This window comes from Suricata suricatta, chromosome 12 (genome assembly GCF_006229205.1).
Source record: "Suricata suricatta isolate VVHF042 chromosome 12, meerkat_22Aug2017_6uvM2_HiC, whole genome shotgun sequence".
NCBI classification, from domain to species: Eukaryota; Metazoa; Chordata; class Mammalia; order Carnivora; family Herpestidae; genus Suricata; species Suricata suricatta.
In genome coordinates this window covers 53,990,160-54,017,117 of record NC_043711.1, presented here as the reverse complement: position 1 = coordinate 54,017,117, position 26,958 = coordinate 53,990,160, and the positions used below count along the sequence as shown (strand labels likewise).

Below are 26,958 nucleotides of genomic sequence, written 5' to 3'. Positions count from 1 at the left end.
AAATGATCTATTTACAGATCTTAGTTAATTGATCAGAAAACAGCCCAAGAGAAAATTTAAACAGTTATGCCTCAAAACACCAATTAATCAGGGGCAGAAAAGAGCTATCCTGGGAAGAATATTTGATAAAATTTTATAATGGCTTGTAATATTCATTTGCAAATACATTAAAGATCTATCTACTTTCTCTGAGTGTATGAAAGTGTCAGAATATGGCAGCACCAGATTTGAAAAGAATCACCTATGAAGGAACATGGTGGAAAGAGCAATAACAGGAGTAGAAGGACCTGGGTTCACACCTGGCTTTGCCATCTTACTAGCTAGTTGTCTTTGGGCTACCTACTTGTTCTCTTTAAGTTTTCTCGTCCAAACTATTCTCTTGTGAGATTATCTGAAAAAATGTAATACATGTGAAATCAGATTATGCCTCCCAAACACTGTGAGCATTCAAGAAATTACCTTTTTCTATTCCTTACCTGGTTCATTACTCAAAAGTACACATTTGTAACTAGAAAAGATTCAGAACTCCCTGACTTGACATTACTGCCTTCAATAAAAGCCAATAGCCCCATCCTGTCTACGTCGTGCAATGAAGTTATTTTATCTATGCTTTATAGAGTATTGGCTCTCTTTCAAGAAATCTCTGCACACTAAATAATCCATGTCATTTCTGAGAAAATGAAGCAGGAATTTTAGGGTAAAAGAAGAAGGGGGCGGGAAGTGGGGAAGTCTTTGTAATTAATTTGAAAACAAAGAGAATCTGAACTATTTTGGTTTTTCTGAAAGTGGATCTTTTCCAAGGCCAATTTCATAGAATGTGTTGTGTAGTAGTAGCCTTTGCAAATTGAATACTTAGGCTCCTGCAGATGCAGCTCCATTATTCTTCCAGTTTTCTTTCTTTCTTTTTTTTTTTTTTTTAACGGATACTGTGGCCACGGCTTTGAACCAAAATTGGGAGACTGTGGCTCAATTCAAGTGTACTCCTATTTAGTGGGGGCAACAGGATAGACTATTTGATTGTTGAGAGACTACCCTCTCCCCGCCCTCCCCTCCAAATCCAATACAAACTGTAATCCCTAGAGATTCATAATCTTGGTCTTAAGAGCCAGACAGAAATCGACCTCCTAATCAATGATAAACACCAAGATACTCTGGCTCATCATATAAATTTTTCTTTTTCTGCCAGGCAGGTTGTGTTGAGAAGGTACAACAGAGCAAAGAGTCCTGCCTTAGGACTTCTACAACTCTGGCTTTGAATTCTGTATCATCATCTCCTGGAGGCTTGCCTTTGCCAACACCCCCAATACCTATCTTTAACAAAAAGAAAAGAAACCTCAAGTCTATTAGCACTTTGTGCAGCAAGTATATATTTATTATGGGAGGACTTTTCACCTATTTCCAGCATCTCACTGTAGAAATGACATGCCCTTCCCTTCTCACAGTAAGCACAACTCTGTTGAGCAATTCTTTCATGTGCAATTCTGACTGACATTTAGTCTGCTGTGCAATGAAGAGGAAATCTCAAGTGGGAGTAGTAGAAAATAAAAATGAACTAAGTCCCACCAGCCCACAGCCAGCATTGTCTCTAAGCGTTCCATTTTTACTCTGGAGCTAAAATCAAGATCAACTTACAGTCTTAAAAATAGGTCTTTTTACCTGTCACAAAGTTTTTTTTTTCTCGTTTGATAAATAATCCTTGTACAGAATGGAGTTTTTCCTGTAAGTTCTAGGGATCACTTTTTCATATTTTTACACAGACTTTGGTTATATGAAACAGTCCTAAGTTCTACAGAGATGGGTCTGGACTACCACAGAAGGAAATAGTGGGATCAAGTGAGCAGGGTTCCTGGAACCCTGATTACCTCTCCTTTCACCTATGTTATATGGGTATTCTGGGAAGAGTTTGCTTAGAAAAATAAAATAATGTTTTACAGCTTAATTTTAAAAAGTTTGAAAAATCAATGATATACAAATAATACTCATGATAATAATCCTGGCCACTTCTAAATTTGGTACTGTAGTTTAGTTTGTCTCAAACTTCCTTTTTGTACACTAAGAACCACTTAAGGCCTCAGGTGCTTTTCTTCAACCAATACTTTTCAGATCCATTTTCTATAAACAAAGTTTTAAAATAACATCATGGGGAATACTGCGTTATGTGACAATGAGTAGAGCACATGCTCACTGAAATGTAAATTTTGGTGGAGTATGCGCACTAGTTTTGTGGCTAAAGATCTTACTACATGCCTCAGCAAATGACCAAAAACTGTATCATCAATCACTTGGAAGCAATGGAAACCTTAAATTTAAATCCACATAGGCTAAGGGTCACACCTGTATAATCTCCTGACATGGCATTCTGTTTCACACCTCTGGGCTTCCATCCATGTAGTTGAGGGCATGTTCTTTCCTTTTTTTGGCTAACTTCTATCCATCCTTCAAGAACCAGTTCAGGTGTAATTTCTTCCAGGACATCTTTCCCAACAACCTTCCTCTCCCACTTGGATTAATGGCTTTCTTCATATTCCCATATACCTATATATGTATCTCTCTCAATGTCCTTATCACATTATGTTGAAATGATCAGGTGTCTTGCTTCTACTGACCTAAGTTCCTGAGGATAGGGATCAAGTCATATTCACCTTTGTACCTCAAGAAGCTAGTACAATTCTCTGTGCAAAGATATCTAGGAAATGTTGAATATAAATGCTTACCAGCACTGCCTCAATGTGATTCTTCTAGATCTCATATGTCATACAGTGACTAAGCTTATGTTATTACAAATGGAACAAATGCCAGAATTTTTGTAAGAAAAATAGTTTTCAATAGATGATACTCATACCTCTAAGGCTGCTGAGGAAAAAATCAACTGGGCTGAATATCAGTTTAGATGATTAACATCTGATCTGGTCTACTCTGCTGTAACCCAACTGCAGAATATCCATTATGGGATCTAGGATTGCTGCTCAGAATTGCTTTGTTACAGGAGCACTGGTTTCCTGGCTTACGTGAAAGACATCATTGAGGATTAGCACTGCCAGGCCTGATGTTTGGACTTAATGGATTCATGTGAGCCTGGTCAGATGGTTCATTGATTGTCATTTTAACAAACCTTTGCAGAATGTCTCCTATGTACAAGGCCTATGTTAGGCATTGGAAGTACAAAAAAAAAAAAAAAAAAAGGCACTTAAGGAGCCTGCAATCCCAGTAGATAATAATGTGCTCCTTTGTAATGATTAAATGCTATTTTTGTCAGTACAGGTTCCTTGAACTAGGAAGGAACCTAAGAGGTCAACCAGTTAAAAAATTTATTTTACAGATGAGTAACAGATTGAGAGAGAAAGCTCTCTCCCTGATAATTAAAAGAAAAAATAAGTAACATATACTGAAAATGAGAGGTGCATTGTTAAACTTAATCCGGGGGTTTCAAATATCAGTTTATGTATGCCACTGGAAATACCCAAACAGAGACTTTATGCCTGGATGTTAAAAATGTCACATGAGGATATACTGATTGGCATTTGCAATAGATGATCCAAATTTCCTTCTGAGATTATGATTTATTAAAAAGAAATAGTGATTCAGGCTATGGATTATTCAAAAACCATTCTCACAAGATTTCAGAATGATTAGTCTGAAGCACACAAAATCAGCTAAAGCTAAAATTAGTTTCTATTTTCTGAGCATTTATGAGCCAGCAAAAGAAGAAGGTGGCACAGAAATGCTTTCACTGTTGAGGATTTAAAAATACATATAAAATCCATGTGTAGATTAGCCAAATTGTAAGACTTGTCATCAACAAGTTCCCCTTTACAAGGTAATTCCCTACAAATACTTTTATAACACAAGTTTCTTTAAAACAAAAGATTTCTAAGTCTCAGCTTAATCCTATTTGTTTCACTCAATTTTGATAAAATGCTAAAGCAATGAAAGAATTTGGAAAACCCCATGGGGTCTGTGACAACTGGGCTACTGCTGAACTTTTCAGGCATGTTCGGTATCTTAAAGAAGGGAGGCTCTAAGGAGGGACTGTCCAAACTACACAACCCCAATCCCATTTCAGGGCCTAAATAGTCTTTCTCTTAAAAGGGTCTTAAATACCATTTATTTGTTGACAACTTCCAAATGTATGCCTCCAGCCCATACTTTGCGTAACTCTAGATCCAGGTACCTACTGAATATCTCTTCTTGGATGTCTAATAGTCATCTCAAATTTACTATGTTCAAAACTGAGTTCCTGATATCCCCCAAACCTGCTCTTTCTGCAGTCTTTCCCATCTCAGCTAATGGCTACTTCATTGATCCACACGCTCAGATCCAAAGCCTTAGAGTCAACTTTAACTCCTCTTTCTTTCACATACTCTATCCAGTTAACAACAACATTAACAATTATAGCTGCTAATACATAAAGTAAAGTACTTACTTTGTACCAGGCAAGGTTCTAAATCCTTTGTATGTTTAGTAAATTGTGTAATTCTTACGATGACACAACTATAGTTTAAAGCTAAGAAACTAAAACATAAAGAATTTAAGTTGTTCAAGATCACAAAGAAGGGGCAAAGCCAATGTTCGAACCAGAAAGTCTGGTTCCAGAGTCTAAGTTGTTACCCCTATGTAGATTACATTTCTCCAGCAAATGTTTTGGCCTCTACTTGCTAAAGATGTGCAAAATCTGACCACATCTCACTGAATCTCCACTGCCACCACTCTGGTCTAAGCCCCTATTAACTCTCACCTGGACTACTGCAATAAATCTCTTAACAATCACTGGAATAATATTTTTATAGCCAATTATCTGAACAGCAGCTAGATTGATCCTTTAAAAATACATCAGGTCATGAGGCGCCTGGGTGCCTCAGTTGGGTATGTGTCCAACTCTTAATTCCAGCTCAGGTCATGATCTCATGGTTCATGGAATCAAGCCCCGCATCAGGCTCTGTGTGGACAGCATGGAGCCTGCTTGCGATTCTCCCTGTACCACCCCTCCCATTCCTCCCCTGCTTGCACATGTGTACACATGCTCTCTCTCTCCCTCTCAAAAAAAAAAAAAAAATGAGGTCACAACAGTCTTTTACATCTAAAACTTTCCAGTGGTTCCCCATCTGAGTCAGAGTAAAGAGCAAAGTCCTTACAATGGCCTGAACAACCATGACCTTGCACCTGCAGCACCTCCATTACTTCCCTGATTATCTCTTACTATTCACCCCTCACTCTGCTGCCACCAGCTACAATGGCCTCCTTGCTATTTCTGGAATGTACCAGGCATGTACCCATTTCAAGGCTTTTCCATTCAGTGTTCCTCCTGCCTGTAATGGTTTTCCCTACAAACTTGCATGGCTTACTCCATCATCTCCTTTAAGTCTTTGTTCCACTGTTACCTTAGTAATATCTCTTAGGTGTCTCTGACATCCTGTATAGATGTTGGTTCTTCCTGCCTTGGTCAGTTTTTCACAGGTGATAAGCAATAGCAAGATTTCAGTTTTTCTGATAAATTACAAATAAAGTAAAATTATATAATGAAAATGATTAGTTCAGGGACTTTGCACATGAAAGGAAGACCAGTTCTCTGACATATCTAGGTATCTAGGGTAAAATGTAGGGGCAGCCTAGACAAAATCAGGAGTACATAAATGGAAGAAGTATATCATAGTACTATCATAATAAAGAAGTAGATTACACAAAAGATTGAGGTTTCCTACTATTTAATTCATTTTGCAACTCTTTGTTTTCCTTATGTAAAGCACTGAATAAAGGGGCATTTCTACTCTCAAGAAACACATAATCTAGTCTGTAAGACATGAAAATGATCAACTGAAATACAGGTCCAATTAAATAAATAATATAACAGATATGAAGGCAAAGTACTTCTTGAATTCAGGAAGGAGCCTCGAATTCAGAAGAAGGAAAAGGGGAACAGAGGAGGATTCTTGGAGGAGGTAAAAAAAAAAAATGAAATGAGCCTTGAAGGAGGAAGTTTTTGATAAAAAGAGAAGTGACAAGGAAAGGCATTTCAGGATGACAATGCAGTATGAACAAAGGCCCAGAAGAAGGAAATGTAGTAGCTTCTTTAAGGTAGGTCTAAATCACTGTTTTTTACTTTATTCCAAGGGTATTTCTGAAGGCTCCTCAATGCTAATAGCAGCAAAATCTCCTTTGGAAATCTAGATTTATAGATCCAAAACCCTACTTGATTATATCAAAATCTGCATGTCCAAAACCAAATACCACAATCCCTCTTATAAACCTAGTTTTCTTACAGTGTTCTCTGTCTCAGGAAAAACATACTATTCACCTGGTTACAAAACAAGCCCACGCCAAGGCCAAACCACGCCCAGGAACCATTCCTCACAATCTGCCTTCTACATATATTCAACTCAACACCAAGTCCTATCTATTTTACTTTCCAAATTTCCATCAAATTATAATACTCTCCCATCTATCTCTACTGCCACCACCTAAGGACAAATTCTTGTCATCTCTTTCTGGATCACTGACTGATCTACCTGAATTCAATTAGGCTTTCAGTTAAGCTGGAGGTTTTTTTTTGTTTTTTTTTTTTAAGTGCTGAGGTGCCTGGCTGACTTAGTCCACAGAGCATTTGACTCTTAATCTTGGGGTGGTGAGTCCAAGCACCACAGTGGGCACAGACTTTTTTCTTTTTTATAAAAAGAAGTTCTAAATCACCAAATGCTTAAATTCTTCTACGTAGCTTCCCATGACTTTCTGGGGGGAAGGGGCAGAAAGAAAGGGAGACAGAGAGAATCCTAAGTAGACTTTGCACTATCAGCAAATAGCAGGGCATGACGCTGGGCCAGTCTCACAAACCATGAGATCATGACTTAAGCTGAAACCAAGATTCAGATGCTTAACTGTGCCACCCAGGGACACCCCCTGGCCACCACCCCTGATCCCGCATGCCAACTCTCAAAGAGCAAGTATCTAGATATGGTCTATCAAGTCAGTCCTATGTGATTAAGCCCTGGGTCTATTTCTCGAGCATCATCTTACAGTATGCTTTCCCCACTCTAGTCAAACTGACCTTTTTCAACCCCTGCTGCTCATCCTTCTTATCATAGGGCCTTTGCACATACAATACTGCCTACTTGTCCTTTCTTCAACTTTCAGTCAGGCACTTTGCTAGGTGTTTTGGCATAAACTGATGAACAAAACAAAGCATCTCTGTTTTCATGAGGCTTAACGACTGAGTGCACAAAAGTGATAGAGATAAAAGAACCAGTTATCAAATAACAAATTATTGAGAAGTACTACAAAGAAGAAAAAAACAAGGTGCTATTAAAAAAGGAATAATGTAAGGGAGGGAAACCTACTTTAGATAGGGAGGTTATAGAAGAATTCTTTGAACAAGGGCATTTGAACTGAGATCCCAAAGATAGAAAAGGAAGTTGTTACTTTAACCAGGCCATAAATGAGGGAAGGTATTATTACTCTGAGTTTCATGTGCCAAGAGAATACAGAATTTGGAATTTTATCATAATCAAGGTTAAAAAAGCTAACAAAGCAATTTCAAAACAAAAAAAAAATTTGTCCTTCATTTCTTAGGATTCACTTGGTTAATAGTTGAGACTCTGTTACTCAGCAGTCTTAAGAAACAAGAGAGGCTGAAGGAAGAAAAGATCAGTAAACAGGAAGGGGGCCACCTGCACAGTAACCTAATGAAGTATATGGATAACTGTCTTTACAAGGCTTATATAACCAATGAGTCAGCAAAAAGTCAGATGTCAATGGTTCTCTTCTGTGCCCACTCTAAGCAGCTAGGAAACATGGCTCTCTCTACTGGTAAGAAAATGGGCCTAAGAACAAGAACTCAGGTTAGGCTAATAAAACAATCAACATATCTCAGCAATACTTACTAAGTTAGGATGAGGAAAAGTAAACCTTCAGACTTAGAAAAACCTAAGACAAAGGATACAACTTAAAGTAGATTAAAGCAAAGTGATTCTGGTAGGATTTCATAATCTAATGCAACTCATTTCTTTAACTTGTCATGAAATGCTTGTTAAAGATTCCATAATCAAGACCTCCAAATCTGTTAAAAAACTAGATTTAAAAAGAAAATGTCTTTATCTTTCTGGGGGGGGGGTCCATAAATATTTAAGAGTTACTTTCTACAACTATCTTTTCTCTAATAAAGGCTAATATGTATGAATGTAACAGAAAAAGTTTTCATAAAGACAGAATTGAGTCTGGCAAAGAAAAACATACAAAATAGAACATAAAGGGATTAAATCATAGTAAAGGCAAAGAGATCCAGGACGAACAACCACTTGATATTGAACAGCAATCATAATGAACCAAGACAAACACCCACCAACGCACTGCTATGAAAATAGCAGACTCCTCATCCTGCCTTCCTCCACCTCCATACTTATGTTCTCAGGCTATTACTGTTCCAGTGGCAACAACTCAGTAAGACAGGGAGCTTTTATTTTTTTCTTTCCTACTTTAGGCCATAGGGAAAGCTGGGGGAAAAAAAGGGAGGGGGGATAATTATAGCTGCACAAAGAAAAGAAAGGATATCTGTTAGTCAGCATTCTTTACTCTAGAAATTCCTGGCTTCTGCCTGTTCACATACAACTGAGAAAACTTGATGATTATCTCTGAAGGTCACAAATGAATGATCAAAAATAATGTTTTCTTCTCTGGCTTCTTGGTTCATACCTTTCTATCAAATATGATTCTGCAAGATATTTTAATTACTGCTAAAAGGCAATTCTATGTAGGTGATATAGAAAAATAAAAATATTATTTAAACGAAACAAGAAACCCTCCCCCCAAGACACAAGTAATACATTTATCTTACCAAAACCCCCCATCAGGCAGTCTGCTGATTTTGCTTGCCACAAAGCTCATCCTTCATTTGTGTACCGCCAGAGCAAGCTTGGATAGTGAAAACAAATCACAACCTCTCTTGACTACGTGCTCTTTCCATTTGTCCCAGCTTCCAAACTGCAGAGGAGCTGTGGCATAGTCTGTCACGGCTGCACATACTTCGTTTCCGAGAATAATGCTGTAAATGAGGACAGCTACCACTGGGAATGCATTCCCCCACCAAAGAGCCAGCCGAAATGAAGCTTCTAGTGGATCCCTGGGCTTCTCACCTTCACAGCCTCAGAGAAGTGCCTTTCACAGAACAGGCAGGTACAGCCGCACCACATCAACATCCCAGCATAGCCAATCCTCCGCAGTGCCCACCTCAGCCTACGTACAGTTCTGGTTCGGTCTTGTACATCAACTCTTACAGCTTTCTACATCTGGGAGCCCGGGAGGACTCTGTGCTGAATAAACAGAAAGCTTCTGCCAAACAAGCATTGTGTGTGTGTGTGTGTGTGTGTGTGTGTGTGTGTGTGTGTGTGTGTAGTCTGCTAGAGCTGCTAATGCAAATGAATAGTTTTACTCTGAGAATGGAGATCACAGACAGTATCTGCTTCTTTTCTGGAGCTGGGAGCATCTTTTATAAAAAACAAAAACATCAAACTGGTTGAATTTAAAGCTACAGAGCAGTAATTCACCATTCACATTTGTCTTCTAGTTTAAAACCAGATTAAGGTTTAGAAGAGAATATCTTAAAGAAGGTTAAAAACATTCTAAATAAATGTTTAGGTACCCTGGTTCAGTAGTAGTAGTAGTAGTAATAATAATAATAATAATAATAATAATAAATAATAATAATACCCCAATCTACCCATGTTTGATAAAGGACTAGAAGATTGCTAAAACAATTTCTATGCTTTCCTGAAGTTTCTTCTCTTATTTTTTATTTTAGGCTCCCAAATAATTAAAATGAAAATTGACCAACTATTCACTATGGAGGAAAGGAAAAAAAGCTTCTGAATGAAAAGCGCTCGAGCTGTCTGAAGTTTATGCAACAGATTAAAACACCACAATCTCAAGCCCAGGCTTAGGCTCTGCATCACATACTATTTATTAAATACCCATGATACTGCGTGAAAGAACTGAACAACTTAAAGAGATTGTTCCTGCACTAATAAGTCACTTTGGGAGTCTGATAGGCAGACTATCAGATCTGAGGTTTTATTTTTTCATTTGTAAAAGCAGTTCTGGGAAATGTACACAGGAAGAATTTTTATAATTATAAAGTACAGTGTAGCATGTACTATATGTAGAAACATTTCTCTGAGGTTACTATACAGAGAGGTATCAGATGAGAAGACAATTTGATAGAGTTCAGTGCCTAAAGCTGTGATAATTTCTGTACTTCTATGTAAGTCTGGGGCTGGAAGCTCAGGCCAGCACAGTACTAAGCGGTCAAAGAAGGTCTTTCCATCAGCGTTCACCAGCTTCATGTAACATTCTTGCATTTAAATCAGATGAAGCCCTCTGACTGAAATCCAAAGCACTGTAAATGAATTTAAAGAAAACTGAACATTGAAACCATAGCTCCAGAAATTCATCTTCTATCTCTAAAGACCTAGAACTCTGACCCTGACTCTCCAGAAAAAGTAATAAAGAATTTAATGACTTAATACAAATTTTGTCTTTGCTTAAAAGTTAGGTTGCAATGTTTCAAGAGAGTAAATTTTTGTTTCTACAAAAACAACAGAAAAACCAATCCTGCACAGCTAGCATCAATACTAGCTAATGTCTGCTTAATTCTGTTTATACCATTCTTAATTTATCTTCTTTTGATCAAGTTCATTATAAAAACCTTTGAAAATATGAGTGGGTATTAAAGAAAGCAAAAATTATCTGTAACCTCACCACTCAGAGAAAACCAAATCAAACACTGACATAAGACTCTTCTATTCTCTTTCTCTACCACTGAGATCTTTGAAACATATACTGAAACAAGGTGCTATAAGATGAAAGCTGTCTTGTTGAATGAGCTACCATTTGGAAGACAGTAGCCTCGAAACTGCCCATAGTATATTTGTAGGAGTCATGATTTTACTCTTAAAAAAAAAAAAATCCTTATTGTCTTAGGATCCACAAAGACACCAATAAATTCACCAGAGTTGCCAGAGAAGTACAGCTCATTGGCTATGTTAGTCTGGGTACATCTTCTTGGCTCTCAAAGTAAATCCCAAGTGGCAACAGAACTTCAATTTTGCTGACTTTCTGGTTCTCTCGATTTTTTTTTCCTCCTGCTGATTTTATTTTTGTTTCTGGCTAATGCACAGGTGATAAGTTATTCCTCATTGATGGATGTACCTACTGAGAATTGAATTTTTATGGCTCCACCATTTGGTGGTCTCTGCAGAAGAATGACAGAGATCTATTTTCTGTTGAGTGAAAAACCAAAAGAGAATTCAGTTTGTTAGAGTTACCTTTTTGTCCACTTGTCTATTTTGAGCTCATTCAATTAAGAATGTTGTACATAATATTAAAGGAGAATAGTTCTTAGAGATCTGAAGTGTTGCAGTTTTATGTTTCCTTTTGACCCATGACTAAAGTTGTTAAACTGAAGCCACAGCTCTGTCTATAATTCAGAAGACCCTGACCTCTTGTATAAGTATGAAATGTATTCTTTTAGAGGATATTGATTAATTTGATTATAGTATCTCTTAAATTAAGAAGCTCTGTTCTCATTGGTTTTACAGAGCTAAATAAGCATTTATATATCAACTTTTTAGGATTTCCAAGAAAAGACAGTGAACCTACAATACTCCAAATGTGTTAGACAAATAAAAAGAGATCCTATCTACAGAAACTACTAGTTCAGAAACATTTTAGAAGTCCAATTTCATATAACTAAGGTAACTACTTTACAAATCAAGATGAGTTTTTTTCAGTTAAGTATAACACTGCCAAGATCTTAATTTACTTGGGTTTGTTTTCTCATATAGAAGCTAATCTGAATTTCCTGTAACAGACTTACTGATTGAATAAGCTAGTATTACTCTTCCTATTATGTTTGATATTTAAAAAAAATGAAAATTTGTATTCATCTAAATTGAATAATACTAACAAAGTTTTTATATCAATGACAATGATGTGTTAGCTTAAATATCTCCAAGATCTACAGAGTATCTACCCAAAGAAAACAAAAACAGTAATGTGAAAGGTGCACCCCTATGTTTACTGTAGCATTATTTACAACAGTCGAAATACAGAAGCAACCTAAGTGCCTATCCATAGATGAATGGGGTAAAGAAGATGTGTATACACACACACACACACACACACACACACACACACATGTACATAAAAAAGAATGCGACCTTGCCATTTGTGACCACATGGATACTCCTAGAAGGTATTAGGCTAAATGAAATAAGTCATATAAAGACAAGTATCCTATGATTTCACTAATATGTGAAATTTAAAAAAACAAACAAAAGCAGAAAAAGACCCATAAATACAAGACAACAAACTGATAGCTGCCAGAGGGAAGGGTGTGGGGGGATGGGAAAAATGGATGAAGGGAAATGGGAGATAGAGGCTTCCAGTTATGGAATGAGTAATGAAGTCACAAGGATGAAAGATACAGCATAGGGAATGTAGTCAACGGTAGTGTAATAAGCATTGTATGGGGACAGATGGAGCTATACCGTGGTGAGCACAGCATAACACAGAGTTGTCAATCACTATGTTGTATACCTGAAACTAATGTAACACTGTATGTCAACAATGCTTCAATAACAAACAGACGAATTCCTCTAAGATCTTATGGTAATTTAAAAATCTTGGACTAATATTAAATCAAGCTAATTAATAAGTAATTCTTGGTGACCAAATAATTTCTAAGTAAACTAGAATACTAAATGTTATTAAGCATAATTCTAAGTTGATATAGGTTTGCTTCTTATTTGTATATGCTACTAGAATAGCTCTATCTTTAGGTCATGTTAATAAGCTGTTCATCTTGTTATTATGAGATAGTGTAAAAGAAAGAAGTACGGCTATATAAAGTCTGTTAGTTATATTCATGAACTTTACTACTTTAGTAACATGCTTGTATTTGATAGGTAGTTCATATTATCCATTCCCTCCACCCAGTTTTCTCTCGGAAATGCAACTTGTAACTGATATAGGTGGCTGGAAATATACTAGGAACAATAGTGAAAGAGAAATACAAGTCCTTTTGCTTTTCAAGGAAAAAGAGCATTTCTGCCCCAAAGTAAAGTGGCTGTCTGCTCTAGAATTTGAAAAAAGATAAATCTTAGAAAGTGAATTTGACTTACCATGGTTTATACTACTGGGATCTGGAAAAAAGCCATGAAATATGTTCAAAATTTGGCAAAATTTGATCACTTTTGATGAGCTTACTTCCTTGGCTTGGAGATTAAAGCCTTCATCTACAACATGAAAGATTATTTATCTTCTCTGTAATTTGCATTGACAGCCGAATAACTTTCTGGCTTTACATTTGATGATGATGATTATCTTTTTTTTTTTTTTGGGTTATTTATTTATTCTGAGAGAAACAGAGAAAGGTGCAAGTAGTAGGGGAGAGGCAGAGAGACAGAGAGAATCCCCAGCAGGTTCCACGATGCCAGTGTGGAGCCTGATGTGGGGCTCCAACTCACAAACTATGAGTTCATGACCTAAGCTGAAGTTGGAAGCTTAACTGACTAAGCCACTCAGGTACCCCAAATGACATAGATATTTTAATACAAGTGACCAACTAGACAAGATAGAAGAGACTAATGATTAAATCAGCATTTTACCAGCAAAGTTACGTTAGGACCAGACTGAGAAAACAGGCTCTTTAATTAAAATACTACCCAGGGATGTATCAGGCATACTATATATGAAGAAACTGTTTAATACTATTTTTTCATTGAGTATTTTTCATACTTCTCAATACTAATTAAAGTTTACTTGAATATGCCCTTGAAGAAAAAGCAAAAGTGAACACAAGTTCATTAGAATGCAATTATGAAATAAATTTACATATCGCTGAATAAATAACAATTTGGACAATAATAGACAAAAAATAACATAGTAGGTTTAGAATTTAGTAACAGAAAATATTTTTCCCTGAATAATACAAGTCTATGATACTCTTTTATTGTATTCAACACTACTGAGTACTGGGGGGATACTGTAAATTTCACAGGAAAATAGATTTTATCCATCCAAAATTCCTGGGGAAAAGATGTCTTCTAAAAACTTATTTTAAATAATATTTCAGCCTTTCAAACATATATGAAAGTGAGGAAAATGAATCTTTTACACTCTTCATCCAGCTTCAATTATTAACTCATTGCCTGCAGTTTCCCCTCCCCTGCAATTATTTGGAGGCAAATTCCAGACAAAAGATGTTCTTTATTAAAACCAAGGCTAATTCCAGAGGCTTTCCTGTATTATTAAACTTGTCAGATCTCATAAATACTACTTTTATTTTCTGGTTAAAACGCCAGTGTTCTCCTTCTCTTTTATTCTTCACTAAGTTTTATTCATGAAGGATCTACTGGGGGATAATGTCCAAAGACCATGAAATGTGTTTTGCTCCTAGACTGACCTTCTTGATGTTGATGCCTATGACTGATTGGATAAGCTTTTCCCAAAGTGGCAAAAGATGGGGAAAAGTTGAGTCAAAAAAGAAAAATGATAAATCTAATAAATAAATTACTAATTGTAGTCATAGATGGCAGAGAAGAGATTTGCAAGCAAGGCTCTGAAGTTAAAACGTGTCGCATCAATTGGCTGTGCATTCCTCAAGCGGTCTCTTCTCCTGCCCTCTTCTACCAGGCAACCAGTTCAGCTAGCATAAACTTCCTACTGGGATTCAATAAGAGGTAGGTTTTTCTTAAACTTCAGCAGCTCTCCTTGTATAAAAGCAAACCCCTACAACCAGCAGTAGGTGGGGGAGCAACAAATGACAAATCGAGGAACTAGAAAGGTGTTTAAAATCTCTTGAGATTAGTATGGTCATACGAACTTCTAAATAAGGCAAGTTACTTTCTTTTACTGCTTAGAATGAATTAGTTGAGAAAGGAAAGCAAGAGAGGCTTTTGCTTAGTGTTCAACCAATATCAGAATTATGAGCTTTTAAGAAGAATGTAAGTACTGACCTTCTTTAGAAACTAGCTAAATTACCTGTTTATTTAGGCTCTTCCTACCTCGAAGGAATCATGTACCACAATGTTATCAGCCACCTAAAGGGTTCAAAGGTGCTATGCAGTTTCACAACTGCAAAGCATCATATAGCCCTGATAGGAGTCAAGAAGGGACAGGTAACCTTCAAGTACTACTTGCAACGCAACTGCAGAATCATACAAAAATTTATTTCATAAAATGAAACTGTATAATAAAATAATATTTTTATGTCATGAGACATAGTATAGAAAAGTGGTCTCCAACCTGAGGTCCACAAAATGGTCAAGTTGTTTTCAGGATTTACAAAGTACCAATGGAAAGTGTACATTCACCCATGACAAAGTTATATAAGCAGATTACAATGAGAAACATTTAATTTTGTCTGGAATTATAACTAATCCCGGAAGTATCATTGTACTAGTGCTGTTCAGAAATGCTAACTGGCTCTAATTACCTTTTTTTAAAAGGGAAATAATATATGCTGTTTGTAAACAAATATTTAAAAAATAGCAGGCTCACAAGAACAAATATAAAGTCTGTGGTGGGACCAGGATGATTTAAGTTCTAGTTTCTAACCTGCAATGTTAAAAAGAAAAAAAAAAAAAAAGCACAAAACAAAACAAAAAAAAAAAATCAGAAAAATTTAAAAATAAAGTAAATCATTAGAATACACCCAAGCATAATCTATGTCTGGAAAACTACCATCTGGAGGCAAGACATAGGTAATGCTGTATTGTTTTAGAAAATGCTTTTCACCACAATGAAGAGCTGTTTTCTTGCTATACTCCATGAATGTCAGCGCTGCCATAAGCCATCTGATCATACTGAAGTCTCAGAAATAAAAAACCTAAGCACATTTTCAATATTCTCAAAAATTATGAAAATTGCTTGAAATGAAGAAAAATAGCATTCAATGGGCTATTTTAAGTTCATATAAGGAGAACCAATTGATTCTTTGTAAACTCTTACTACCCATAGATGACAGAGTGGGGCAGGTGCAGTGGGTGGCAAGGAAAATATGAAGCTATTACATTTGAAAGTAACCTGGTTCATTATTCTTTGCTATTTAATTTTCCACTAAACTGCATAGAACTCTAGTGGTTCCAAATATTCTTTAAGAATAACCACATGATTCTAAATAAAGAGATATAACTGGGATACCTGGGTGGCTCAGTTGGTTGAGCATCCAATTTAGGCTCAGGTCATGATCTCGCAGTTCAGCCTCTGTGCTGACAGTTCAGGGCCTGGAGCCTACTTCGAATTCTGTGTCTCCCTCTCTCTCTCTGCCCTTTCCTTGCTCACACTCTGTCTCTCTCTCTCAAAAATAAATAAAAACATTAAGAAAAGGGAGATATAACCTAGAAAGAGTAAGAAGATGAAGACAGTACAAATATTAAATGACTACTTATGAAAACATAACTCTTTCCAAACTTCTTCAAGATTTGTTATCAAAAAACAAATAGCCAACTTCTCATTCCTTTACCCTCTTAATAAACCATTAGCCTATAGTATTCTATTGTTAACATCATTAAGCTTAGACAACAGGCCTTATTATATTAGTAAGATGGGGTTGGAAGGATGCTGGTCTGCACAGGAAATGGAATTGAGTCCTTGCATTGCCACTCATCAGTTGTGGACTGGTGTGATTTATGGAGGTTAAAATGATTCGAGGCCTACTACCTATGAAATGGGACTAGCACTTGCAGGGTTGAGGGATGGAGATGAAAAACTAGAGAAAGCATAAATAGGATAGCTGAAGAGAACAGATAAACTGTCAAGGGGGAATGAAAAGACTGTAAGCATAATATTCAGCAGTTATCCAAGAGAACAGAGCATATACTTAATACAGTTAAATGAAGGAATAAATAAGTAAATCTTTGAGATTAGTTGAAATTTAGGACAAAACACAGTGTACCCTCTCCTATTTCCAAAAGCTGGTGGTGGGGGGGGGGTGAAGATTGGGGGGGGGCGGTTGGTAGGTTACTGGACATCTGAAATCTGACTGTATTTTATAATTCAAGAGTTTTCACAAGAGATGACTTATTCTTTAAATAGCTGTAAATCTTCAATCTTGATTTTACTTGTCAGAATCCAACAAGAGATGCCATCATGTATACTGGCCTGATTTCCTTAGACTCAACCTATCTGTGATACTTTTTTAAAAATCTAATATAACGATAAAATAAGTTGTTCCAAAGAAGAGAGAGGAAGCCCTGTTCTGAGGTGTCTGTATTCAGTTAAGAGTAGAGCATATAGACTTGTATAGTATGTGAATGGGCAAATTAACACAGAAGACCACTAAATTCTCAACAGTAAAATAAGAACCTATAGACATAGGTCAACAATCTGTAATCCACTAGAAACTACTCATAAAATAAAGCTCCCTAAAAATTGTATAAGATTAATTCATTTATAATTATTTTAAAAAAATAAGGGGGGATTACATTTGCTAGGCCCAATATTCACTCTGGTTCTCCAGGTCAGGGCAGACAGTGTAGGCTCGATAAATGTCCGTTGAATGTATCAGTAAAAACTAAAACCATAAATTATATCACCTCAAATACATGCTTATATTATTTAAGTCTATAGCTAGTTGTGGCTGATTTGTAAATTGGAATTTTCCATTTTTTATATTCAATGTTTTACAGAGTGACTTTTGATTGCTAGGCAGTATTTGTTTACAAATTAATTTTAATTCTCCAATGATTTAGTTTGAGATTTGACAACCACATAAAAAATAGATAAAAAAAAAAATCACAGAATCCTCAATTAGAGTTGCAAGAAACCTTAAAAAATAGTCTATCTCAGGGTTAAGTGAATTTGTTAGTAGTGTCTGAGAGACAAATTTCTCATATAAGACTAAGAAGCAATAAAAATGGAAGATTTCTATTTTCAAGCCATTATTTAGAAAATTAACTGTCTCTAGTTTGTTCCTGACTTCGGCGGCCACTCAGGAAATAAATATCTTCTATCTTTCCATGATGTGTTCTGGCAAAATTAGTTTTATCTCCTGATGGTTTAATAACACTTAATTTGTATAATATTTAGAATTAAAAATGAGAAAACTGCTAAGGCTTTGTAAGGTATTATAGAATTTGCAGACTGCTAATCTATGGGGTTAAAAAGGAAAAGTCCTACAAGATTACAATTCCTAATAACTAATTTGTCTTAATAACCTTAAGGGGAAAACTTTAATAAGACAAATTTGTCCACAAGCAATTGATCACAATGTTCTTTTTGTGTCTCTCTATAAACAAAATTGAGATGGGGATATTGTTAGGCATTTCATTTATTCTTCTCAACTGTTATGAACTCTGTTTTCTCTCAGGGTGTTTCATGTTGTAATTATATTAACAACAATATTTCTGATACAATATCCTAATATTAAGATAATATATTAATAATTTTTCCTTTCTAGAATTTTAATTTCAAAGAATGACTAAGACATCCTAATTCTTCCAATGCACTGCAATGTAACAGGAACTTTGTCTGATTTAGGTTAATTAAGATCCCACCAGGCAGACTCTTGGTGCAGTATTTAAATCACTTTAAGTGTTAACAACATTTGCTAGAGAACCTAGTCATAGCATTAATATAGTTTGTTTGCTTTCTCAACTGAAAATGGTGGTAAGAACAGTTGCCCTTTCCATAAATTACACAAATGTGGCGCGCCTGGGGGGCTCAGTTGGTTAAGCATCCAGCTTTGGCTCAGATCATGATCTCACAGTTGGGAGTTCGAGTACCATGTCAGGCTCTGTGCTGACACCTCAGAGCCTGGAGCCTGCTTTGGATTCTGTGTCTCCTCCTCTCTCTGCTCCTCCTCCACTCATGCTGTCTATCTGTCTGTCTGTCTGTCTCTCTCTAAAACAAACATTAAAAATTTTAAAATAAATAAAATTACACCAATGTGGTACAACTGATTACATAAAGTGATGACTTCTGCTTTTCATTTGAGGATACTAAAGGTTCCAATTCTATGGCTCAAAGTTTTAATTATTCTTTTCAGCTGCTTGACATCTTCAACTCTGATTAACCACTGCAATCTCTTTAAGCCAAGGATTTAATGAAGAGGTTGAACAGTACAGGAAGTATCCTGAAGGAAGCCATCAGAGACCTTGCTCCAGGCTGATATTTATCAGCGTTAGTGCTCTTTTCATTCTTTCATTCACTTACTCAGTTATGAATAATCAGTTATAATTTCTCCCCAAAGATATCATGAAAAATTCTCTTAGAGGCACTGCTGAAATCTAGATACGCTGTCTTCAGAGTATCTGATCTACTAGTATAGTAATCCTACTAAAAAAAGGAAATAAATTTTCAGGGATAACATACATTTTGAAAATCTGCTGAATATCCTAGTAATTAGGGCTTCTTTTATAAGGTACTTATTTATGTACTTCTAACTACTGGTCATTAATGGTAACAATTTAGTGCTATGTAGACTGAAAATTTGTGTTTTTAAAATAATTTACAGGGGCACCTGGGTAGCTCAGTTGTTTAAGTGTCCGACTTCAGCTCAGGTCATGATCTCACGGTCCATGGGTTTGAGCCCTGCATCAGGTTCTGTGCTGCCCGCTCAGAGCCTGAAGCCTGCTTCAGATTCTGTGTCTCCTTCTATCTCTCTGCTCCTCCCCCATTCATGCTTTGTGTCTGTCTCTCAAAAATAAATGAAAGTGAAAAAAAATTTTTTTTAATTAAAATAATTTACAGTACCTAGAAAATATCTTTCTATACCTAATTTTACCTTAAGACTCTTAATGGTTTAGAAATTTTTGGTCAAGTAAAAGTATACATATATACCTATTTCACTATTTTTTTTTTTTTTACAAATTTGAAATTCCAATTTATTAATTGGTAGAGCACAGAGATTAACCTCATACAATAAATAAAAAGATATGCTGCTCTCACTTAAGGCAAATTTTGTTTCTTCAAAACAATATGGAAATTAAAGATTTACAAATATTTATTATATTTACTACTACGCTGGACTTAAAAATGGTTATTTAAGGAAACTATAAAATGAATGCTTTTCAAAGCAAATAATCACCATACCCAAAGTAATAAGGCTCTGTCTAAATCCAGATTTTCCTATATACTATTAGTTCCAGTTTAAGTAAAGGATCCCTCACTTACTATGTATTTGTAGCTTGTAATTAAAGAATCAGAGGCACCTGGGTGGTTAAGTCAGTTAAGCACCCGACTTCAGCTCAGGAGATGCTCTCATAGTTTTTGAGTTTGAGGCCTGCATGGGGCGCTCTCTCTCGCACGCACACGCGCGCTCGCGCTCTCTCTCTCTCTCTCTCTCTCTCTGAAAAATAAATAAAAGTTAAAAAAAAAAAGAATCATAATCAGTTAAGAAATTGCTTTTTCGGGGCTCCTGGCTGACTCGATCTCAGGGTTGTGAGTTCAAGCCCTATGTTGGGTATAGAGATTACTTAAACAAAAAAACCTAGTTAAATCTAGTAACTGCCTATAACAGAGAATATATGCAAAGTCTGAGTCTTAGTCTGTATTTCTGAGAGCCAAGAGAAAATTTATTTTTAAAAATTATCTACACATGTCTATACATATGATATGTATTCATGTACATACAAGGCATTCATTGGAGCCTCCTAAAATCTAAATCTTGAGAGGTTTTCTTGTGAAACAGGCTTATTTTGTAGATGAGAAATAAAAGCTCTGACATGTTAACTGAGTTCCCCAAGTTCGTACCTAGATGTGGCAGGGCTGGGACTATAAACCAGGTCTCTTGAGCCTCAGTCTCTCGATAACATCATTCTCCATTTTAGAAACAACAATGCAATCTAGTGCCCTTGCCTCCAAGGTGAAAATGTTCAAGTTGATCAGTCAAAACTACAACCACTAGGTCAGTGAGAACCAATAAGATTTTCTGCCTTATTCTAATCCTCCTTTCATGCTCCTAAAGAAGATATTGAGTGTAAGTTCTTTAGAACTTGTTCATTGTTTGAGGTACGAACAGCTACCACCTGTATTTGGCTTTTCTCTCTTTATCCAGCTCCAAAACTCAGAGGTAATCTGGCACATAATTAATTCAGTGGAGAATAAGAGTGAGTCAAATGATGCAGGCAATTTACCACAGCTCATACAAGGGAAAACATAAACAGGCAAAAATTGGATTGTTTCATAAAACAACCTATATTTGATAAAATATGTATGATGAAATGTATACATCATGAATGTAAACACAATGATGTAGAATCTAAAAGCAGATTTAGTTTAGGAAGAAGTATGTAATAAAAGTTCTCTTTTCTGCTGCTCTCTCAAATTTGGTGACCTCACTGGCAGTTTTGTTCTTCAAACTGAAAATAGAGTGATCAGAAATTAAAAGAATTATCTGAAGACGCAGAATTGTGGCAAACTTTCTCTGGATTACCCACTCCCCCGTTTCATTCTCACATACTTATCCGTGTAGTCTTTCTTCCTTCCTCCCTTCATTTATATTCAAGTTGTTAACATACAGGGTAGTACTGGTTTTAGGAGTAGAACCCAGTGGTTCATCACTTACATATAACACCCAGTGCTCATCCCTATAGTCCTTACTTCTTCAAGATCTGTTTTCTAATTAATAGTTTCCTAATGTTGCCAGCTCTGTTCCTGATAGCTCTTTTGTAAGAATCTTCTTGGAGTATTTGATGTTTCATTCTGAACACACCTCACCTCTAGAGTGATGGCCATTAACAGAATAAATGAAAAGCCTTCATTTCTAGAAAACTTAAAATTCCCTTAAACTCACCTGATAACTATCAAATAGGACAATATGGGATCCAGTTCCCTGATTAAAAAAAAGGCTGCACCACATTTGGGGGGAGGTAGGATATAAAAGATATTTAATGTTATTCAACTTCAAGTGGGCATCAAAATGATTTCTTCCCATTTTAAAATGACAATACTGTAACACACTTATGTATATATTGGTAAATAATGTAAATTCCATTAAGTGTATCAGAGAGTGTATATGTTTCACACTTTTGTAGAAATTACCAAATTACCTTTTAGAAAGATTGCAGCAATTTGCACTACTACCAACAGTGTAGTTCTAGGTATCACACTTCTGTATTTTGATTGGTAAGTGAAGACAAGATCTCATTTTAATTATCAACTGTATTCTTTTTATTAAGGATAAATTTGACCATTGTTTGGTATGTAATTTGACCATACATATTCCTTTTTCTATGAGCTCTTTTGGATTACCATAAGAATCTTTTTCCTGAACTTGTAATCAGGACATAATTAAAATATGCCTAGATTTTTGAAAAATAGACAACAGAGGAACCACTGGACATAAAAAGTCGACTTGAATTAGGCTTCTACACTCTCCAGAAATGATTGTCTATAAACTTATCCTCACAAATTTCCACTGAATTTAAAATACTTTTTACCAGCCAAGTATCAATCTAAATAGTCGGTAATCTTTACTTATCCTCAGACTTCCAACAACCACTACACTTTTCCTTAAGGGCAAATGAGAATTAAAGGACATATTCTAAATATATTTCCTGGGCTTATATATCTCAAACTTTCTATTTTATTTGTCTGAAAAATAATCTGGATGATTCCCCCAAACTATTTTAAAATAAAAAATAGGCTCCTAAATATATCTAATAGAGTCAAATGGAGGATTAACAGAGGATTTCTTGTACTTTAGGTACTGAAAAAGCACATGCAGTTTACACATACACACTAACACACCCTTCCCCCTACATACGGGGTTTAGAAGTATAAACATGAAGCTGACAATTATAGTGATAGAGAAGGAGTAGCTCTGAGGTTGCATTTTCTGCATTTTTGACCTCAAGACTATATACTAAAGACAAAATGTTTTTTGGGGGAACCAATTTTCCTCCTGTACTGAGTTATTTCCATCAGTATTATTTTCCCATCTCCCACCTTAAAGAAACCTTTGACTGCATTTCCTCTACCAATGCTCTCTCTTGAAGTAAAACTCATTAAAAAGGTCTAAAACTCAGTCTCCAAATCTCTCTTCCCATTCTCAAACTCAATTGGTTTTATCTCATCATTCAACCAAAAACTTTTTGGCAATATGGTCAATCATCCTTACATTACTATATCCAAAGAGGAGTTCTTAGTCCCTACCTTACTTGACCTATGAGCAGCGTCTGACAGAGCTGATGCTCCTACTGTCCTGTGAAGCATTTCTATACCTGGCTTCCAGTACACCATGTACTCTTCTGATTTTCCCCATTCATCATGAGCCACTCTTCCTCCTCTGCCTCTTCTCTCCTTTAGTTATATTTAATCTCTCCCTTAATAACTTCATCTAATCTCTTGACTTTAAATACTATCTATTGTGATACTTCCTTTACTTTTATTTTCAGTGCAGACCTCCTAAATTCCAGATTCATACAGTCATTTATCTATTCAACATTTTCACTTAGATGTCTAACAGACATCTCAAACCGAACTCTTGCTCTTTCCCACAAAACCTGCCCCACAAGCAGACTTTACATCTGTTAATGACAAATCCATTCCTCCAGCCATTCCAGTTAAATCCTTGTAGTCATCAATTTCTCTCTTCATACCTTATATCCAATCCATCAGGAAATCCTATTTGATCATATATTCGAAATCGAACCAATTCCCACTATCTTCACTTCTGCTATTTTACTTTAGTCTGAGCCATGATCATATCTTGTCTGGATTACTACAATGGCCTCCTCCCTGGTCATCCTTGGCACCATATAATCTACTCTCAGTATTAAGCCAGAATGATCCTTTAAAAATATAGGGCACCTAGGTGGCTCAGTGGATTAGGCATCTGACTCTTGGTCTCAGCTCAGGTCATGATCTCACAGTCACTCTGTGAGTTCAAGTCCCGCATCAGGCTCTGAGCTGTCAGTGTGGAGACTGCTGGGGATATTCATATTCTCTCTCTCTCCCTCCCTCCACCCCCTTTCTCTGGTCCTCCCCTGCTTGTACTTTCTCTCTCTCAAACTTAAAAAAATAAAAATAATCTATAAATCAAGTCATGACACTTCTCTGCTTAAAATTCTTCAGTGTATTCCCTTTACATTCAAAGAGAAAGCCAGTCCTTAGAAATGGCTTCAAGGGCATTTCTGATCTGATTCCTCTGTGGGAGATTAATAGTCACAAATTCATCCAATCTAGTATGCCCTTCTCTTCACAATTTGACTTCCTCAATCCTTCCAACAAAAAGTAGAATCTATTTCTCCATCCTGTGAAACTGAGTTTGGTCATGGACTTGCTTTGGCCAAATGAAACACCAAATGTGACAGCAGAGACTTGAAATGTGTTTGTACATCGGGACCTGCTCTCTCTTGCTGCACTGAGATCTCCAGCAGGCTTTACATTTCAGTTAATGAAAATTCCATCCTCACAGCCGTTGAGGCTAAAATCCTCATACCACATGAAGACAGGCTCAACTGACACCCAGCACCAACTACAAGACATGTAAGGGAGGCCATTTTATACCACCCAACCCTACTTGAGCCACCTAGGAACTATAGTAACCTCCTGGCCAGACCCCATAAGAATGACCCAACTAATCCCAGCCCCAAAAGCTGATTCACAGAACTCTGAGCAAATAAAAACGTTGTCTTAAGTCACTAAATTTTGGAGTGGTTTGTTATTCAGCAACAGATAACTGAGAAGCATCCTGACACCCCATTCCTACCACTGCCCTCTCTTCTTGCTCTAGACATACCAACCTGTTCTCTATTCCTGGTATATATTAGGAACACACCTGCTTTTGTTTTGGCTGTACACTCTACTGGGAATGCTCATTTCTCAGACAGGTGTATGGATAACCTGCTTACTTCTGTGAAGTCCTTCCTCAAATGTCTCTTTTTAAATGAGGCTTACTATTATTATCCTATTAAAAGTAAGTCTATCCCCAGCACTTCTAATCTCACTTTCTCACCTTTACTGTTTTTATAGCCCATCCTCCTTCTCTAACACACTTCATAGTTTACTTATCAGGTTTATTATTTGTTGTTATCTTCCCCAACTAGATTGTAAGGTTTAGATGTGAGGGGAGTTTTATTTTATCTTTTATTTATTTATTTATTAAAGTTTTTAAATGTTTATTTATTTTTGAGACGGAGAGAGACAGAGTGTGAACAAGGGAGGGGCAGAGAGGGAAGGAGACACAGAAACTGAAACAGGCTCTAGGCTTTGAGTTTCAGCACAGAACCTGATGTGGGGCTCGAACCCACGAATCACGAGATCCTGACCTGAGCCGAAGTCGGATGCTTAACTACTGAGCCACCTAGGTGCCCTTTATTTTATCTTTTAAAAATTCACTGTTGAATATAGTGAGAGCCAGGGGCGCCTGGGTCACTCAGTTGGTTAAGTGTCCGGCTTTGCCTCAGGTCAGGATCTCAACGTTCGTGGGTTCGAGCCCCGCGTCAGGCTCTGTGCTGACCTCTAGCTCAGAGCCTGGAGCCTGCTTCAGATTCTGTAGCTCCCTCTCTCTCTGACCTTCTCCTGCTTGCGCTGTCTCCGTCTCTCAAAAATAAAAAACATTAAAAAGTTTTTTAAAAATATAGTGACAGCCCAATGTAAATAACACCAATTTAAAAGGTAAAAGCAACTATATATGACCAAATGATTACACGTGTATGTTCTAAATTGCCACCGTAAATTATAGGCATTTATATAGGAAACTCCGGCAATGTCAACACTGCCAAGGAGTTGTCTGGAATGTTTGTATTACATATATGACTTAAACATACAGATGTGTGGTGTTGCAGCATTATTAGGAAAGGAAAAGGGGAATTATTCATCTTTACAACTGGTCAACATCTCGAGATATTTTAATCTCCTTAAAAAAAAGATGTAAGTTCTATACTGCCCAGCATTCTAAAATTCTCCACTTATTTCTTAGAGTCAGATATTTTCCCCTCTTGAGTCTTCCTTCAAAATATTCATTCTTCAGTTTAGAATGAACTCTTGGCAAAGCATGTTGCAATCTCATGCAAGGAGAATATATATACGAACCCCAATCTATAGTAGTTTGGTTTATCCAGTCAGTCATACTCAGAATTATAGATACAGAGCAAATAACCTCATTTCTAAATATTTTAATCACTGTTTCAATGAAGAGTACTGAGTTCACCATAGTAGATAAATAGTCACTTAATGATAGGGAGACTTGGGTAGAGAAGATAAGAAAACAGTCTGATCTACAATCATTTACTCGGGTACTCAATATATTTTTTTTAGCAAATTTTCTTCACTCATGAATTGACATAATCATGTAGAAAATCAACTAAAAATGTTTAAATTATGTTTTATGTTTTCCTCCTCCCTTTTGACTATTAATAAGTGGGGAAAGGAGTTAATTTCTGCTTTTACTATCAGTCTTATCTCCTACCCTATTAGGGCTCTAGTATGAATTCCTTCTATCTCACCATCCCATTCAACCTGGGCTAGCATTCTTAATAACATAGGTAAGTAAACTGACCTTTTATGACCCCAGAACAAACAGAGATGTGCCAGGGTTTTAAAATCCAAGATATGAAACACACAGAAAAAAAGGGTAGAGAACAGAGCCACAAATCTCTTAACAAAGTCAGTATTTAAATTATTAACCATAAGACAGTAATTTAGTATCAAATCTCAGAGTGAAAAATCTGGACCTTAAATCCAATGGCTCAGGGCAAACAACATTAATGTATATTAACTTCAGAATCAGGTAAAACTATAAAAAAATCTGCATTACCATTATCTCTTAGAAAATATCTATGTATCATTTACAAAACCAACTTAAAAAATCATGGTAAAAATCAAGCTATGGGCCAAGTTTTTCTACTCAAGATTGTAGATCAAATGTGAAAATGGAGGTTGTGTTGCATAAAGCTCGATCATCTTCCTATCCAGCTGTATCTCAGGAACCTGTTCTTCTGACCCTGAGACATAACTTTAGCACTGAGA

At 36.3% G+C, this 26,958-nt stretch overlaps 1 protein-coding gene across 8 annotated transcripts in view; it reads right to left on the bottom strand.

Moving 5' to 3' along the window:
- Positions 1–26,958, bottom strand: part of TMCC1 (transmembrane and coiled-coil domain family 1) — a 190,418-nt gene that overhangs the window by 31,632 nt on the left and 131,828 nt on the right. Inside the window, exon 1 of one of the 8 annotated variants that reach the window (XM_029916469.1) lies at positions 9,120–9,293. The exons of the other annotated variants lie outside the window; for them this stretch is intronic. Within the exon in view, the coding sequence (XP_029772329.1) occupies positions 9,120–9,182 (63 nt within the window). The 5' untranslated portion in view covers positions 9,183–9,293. Of the gene's footprint in view, positions 1–9,119; positions 9,294–26,958 lie in introns of those variants that run through there. 8 annotated transcript variants of the gene reach the window in all.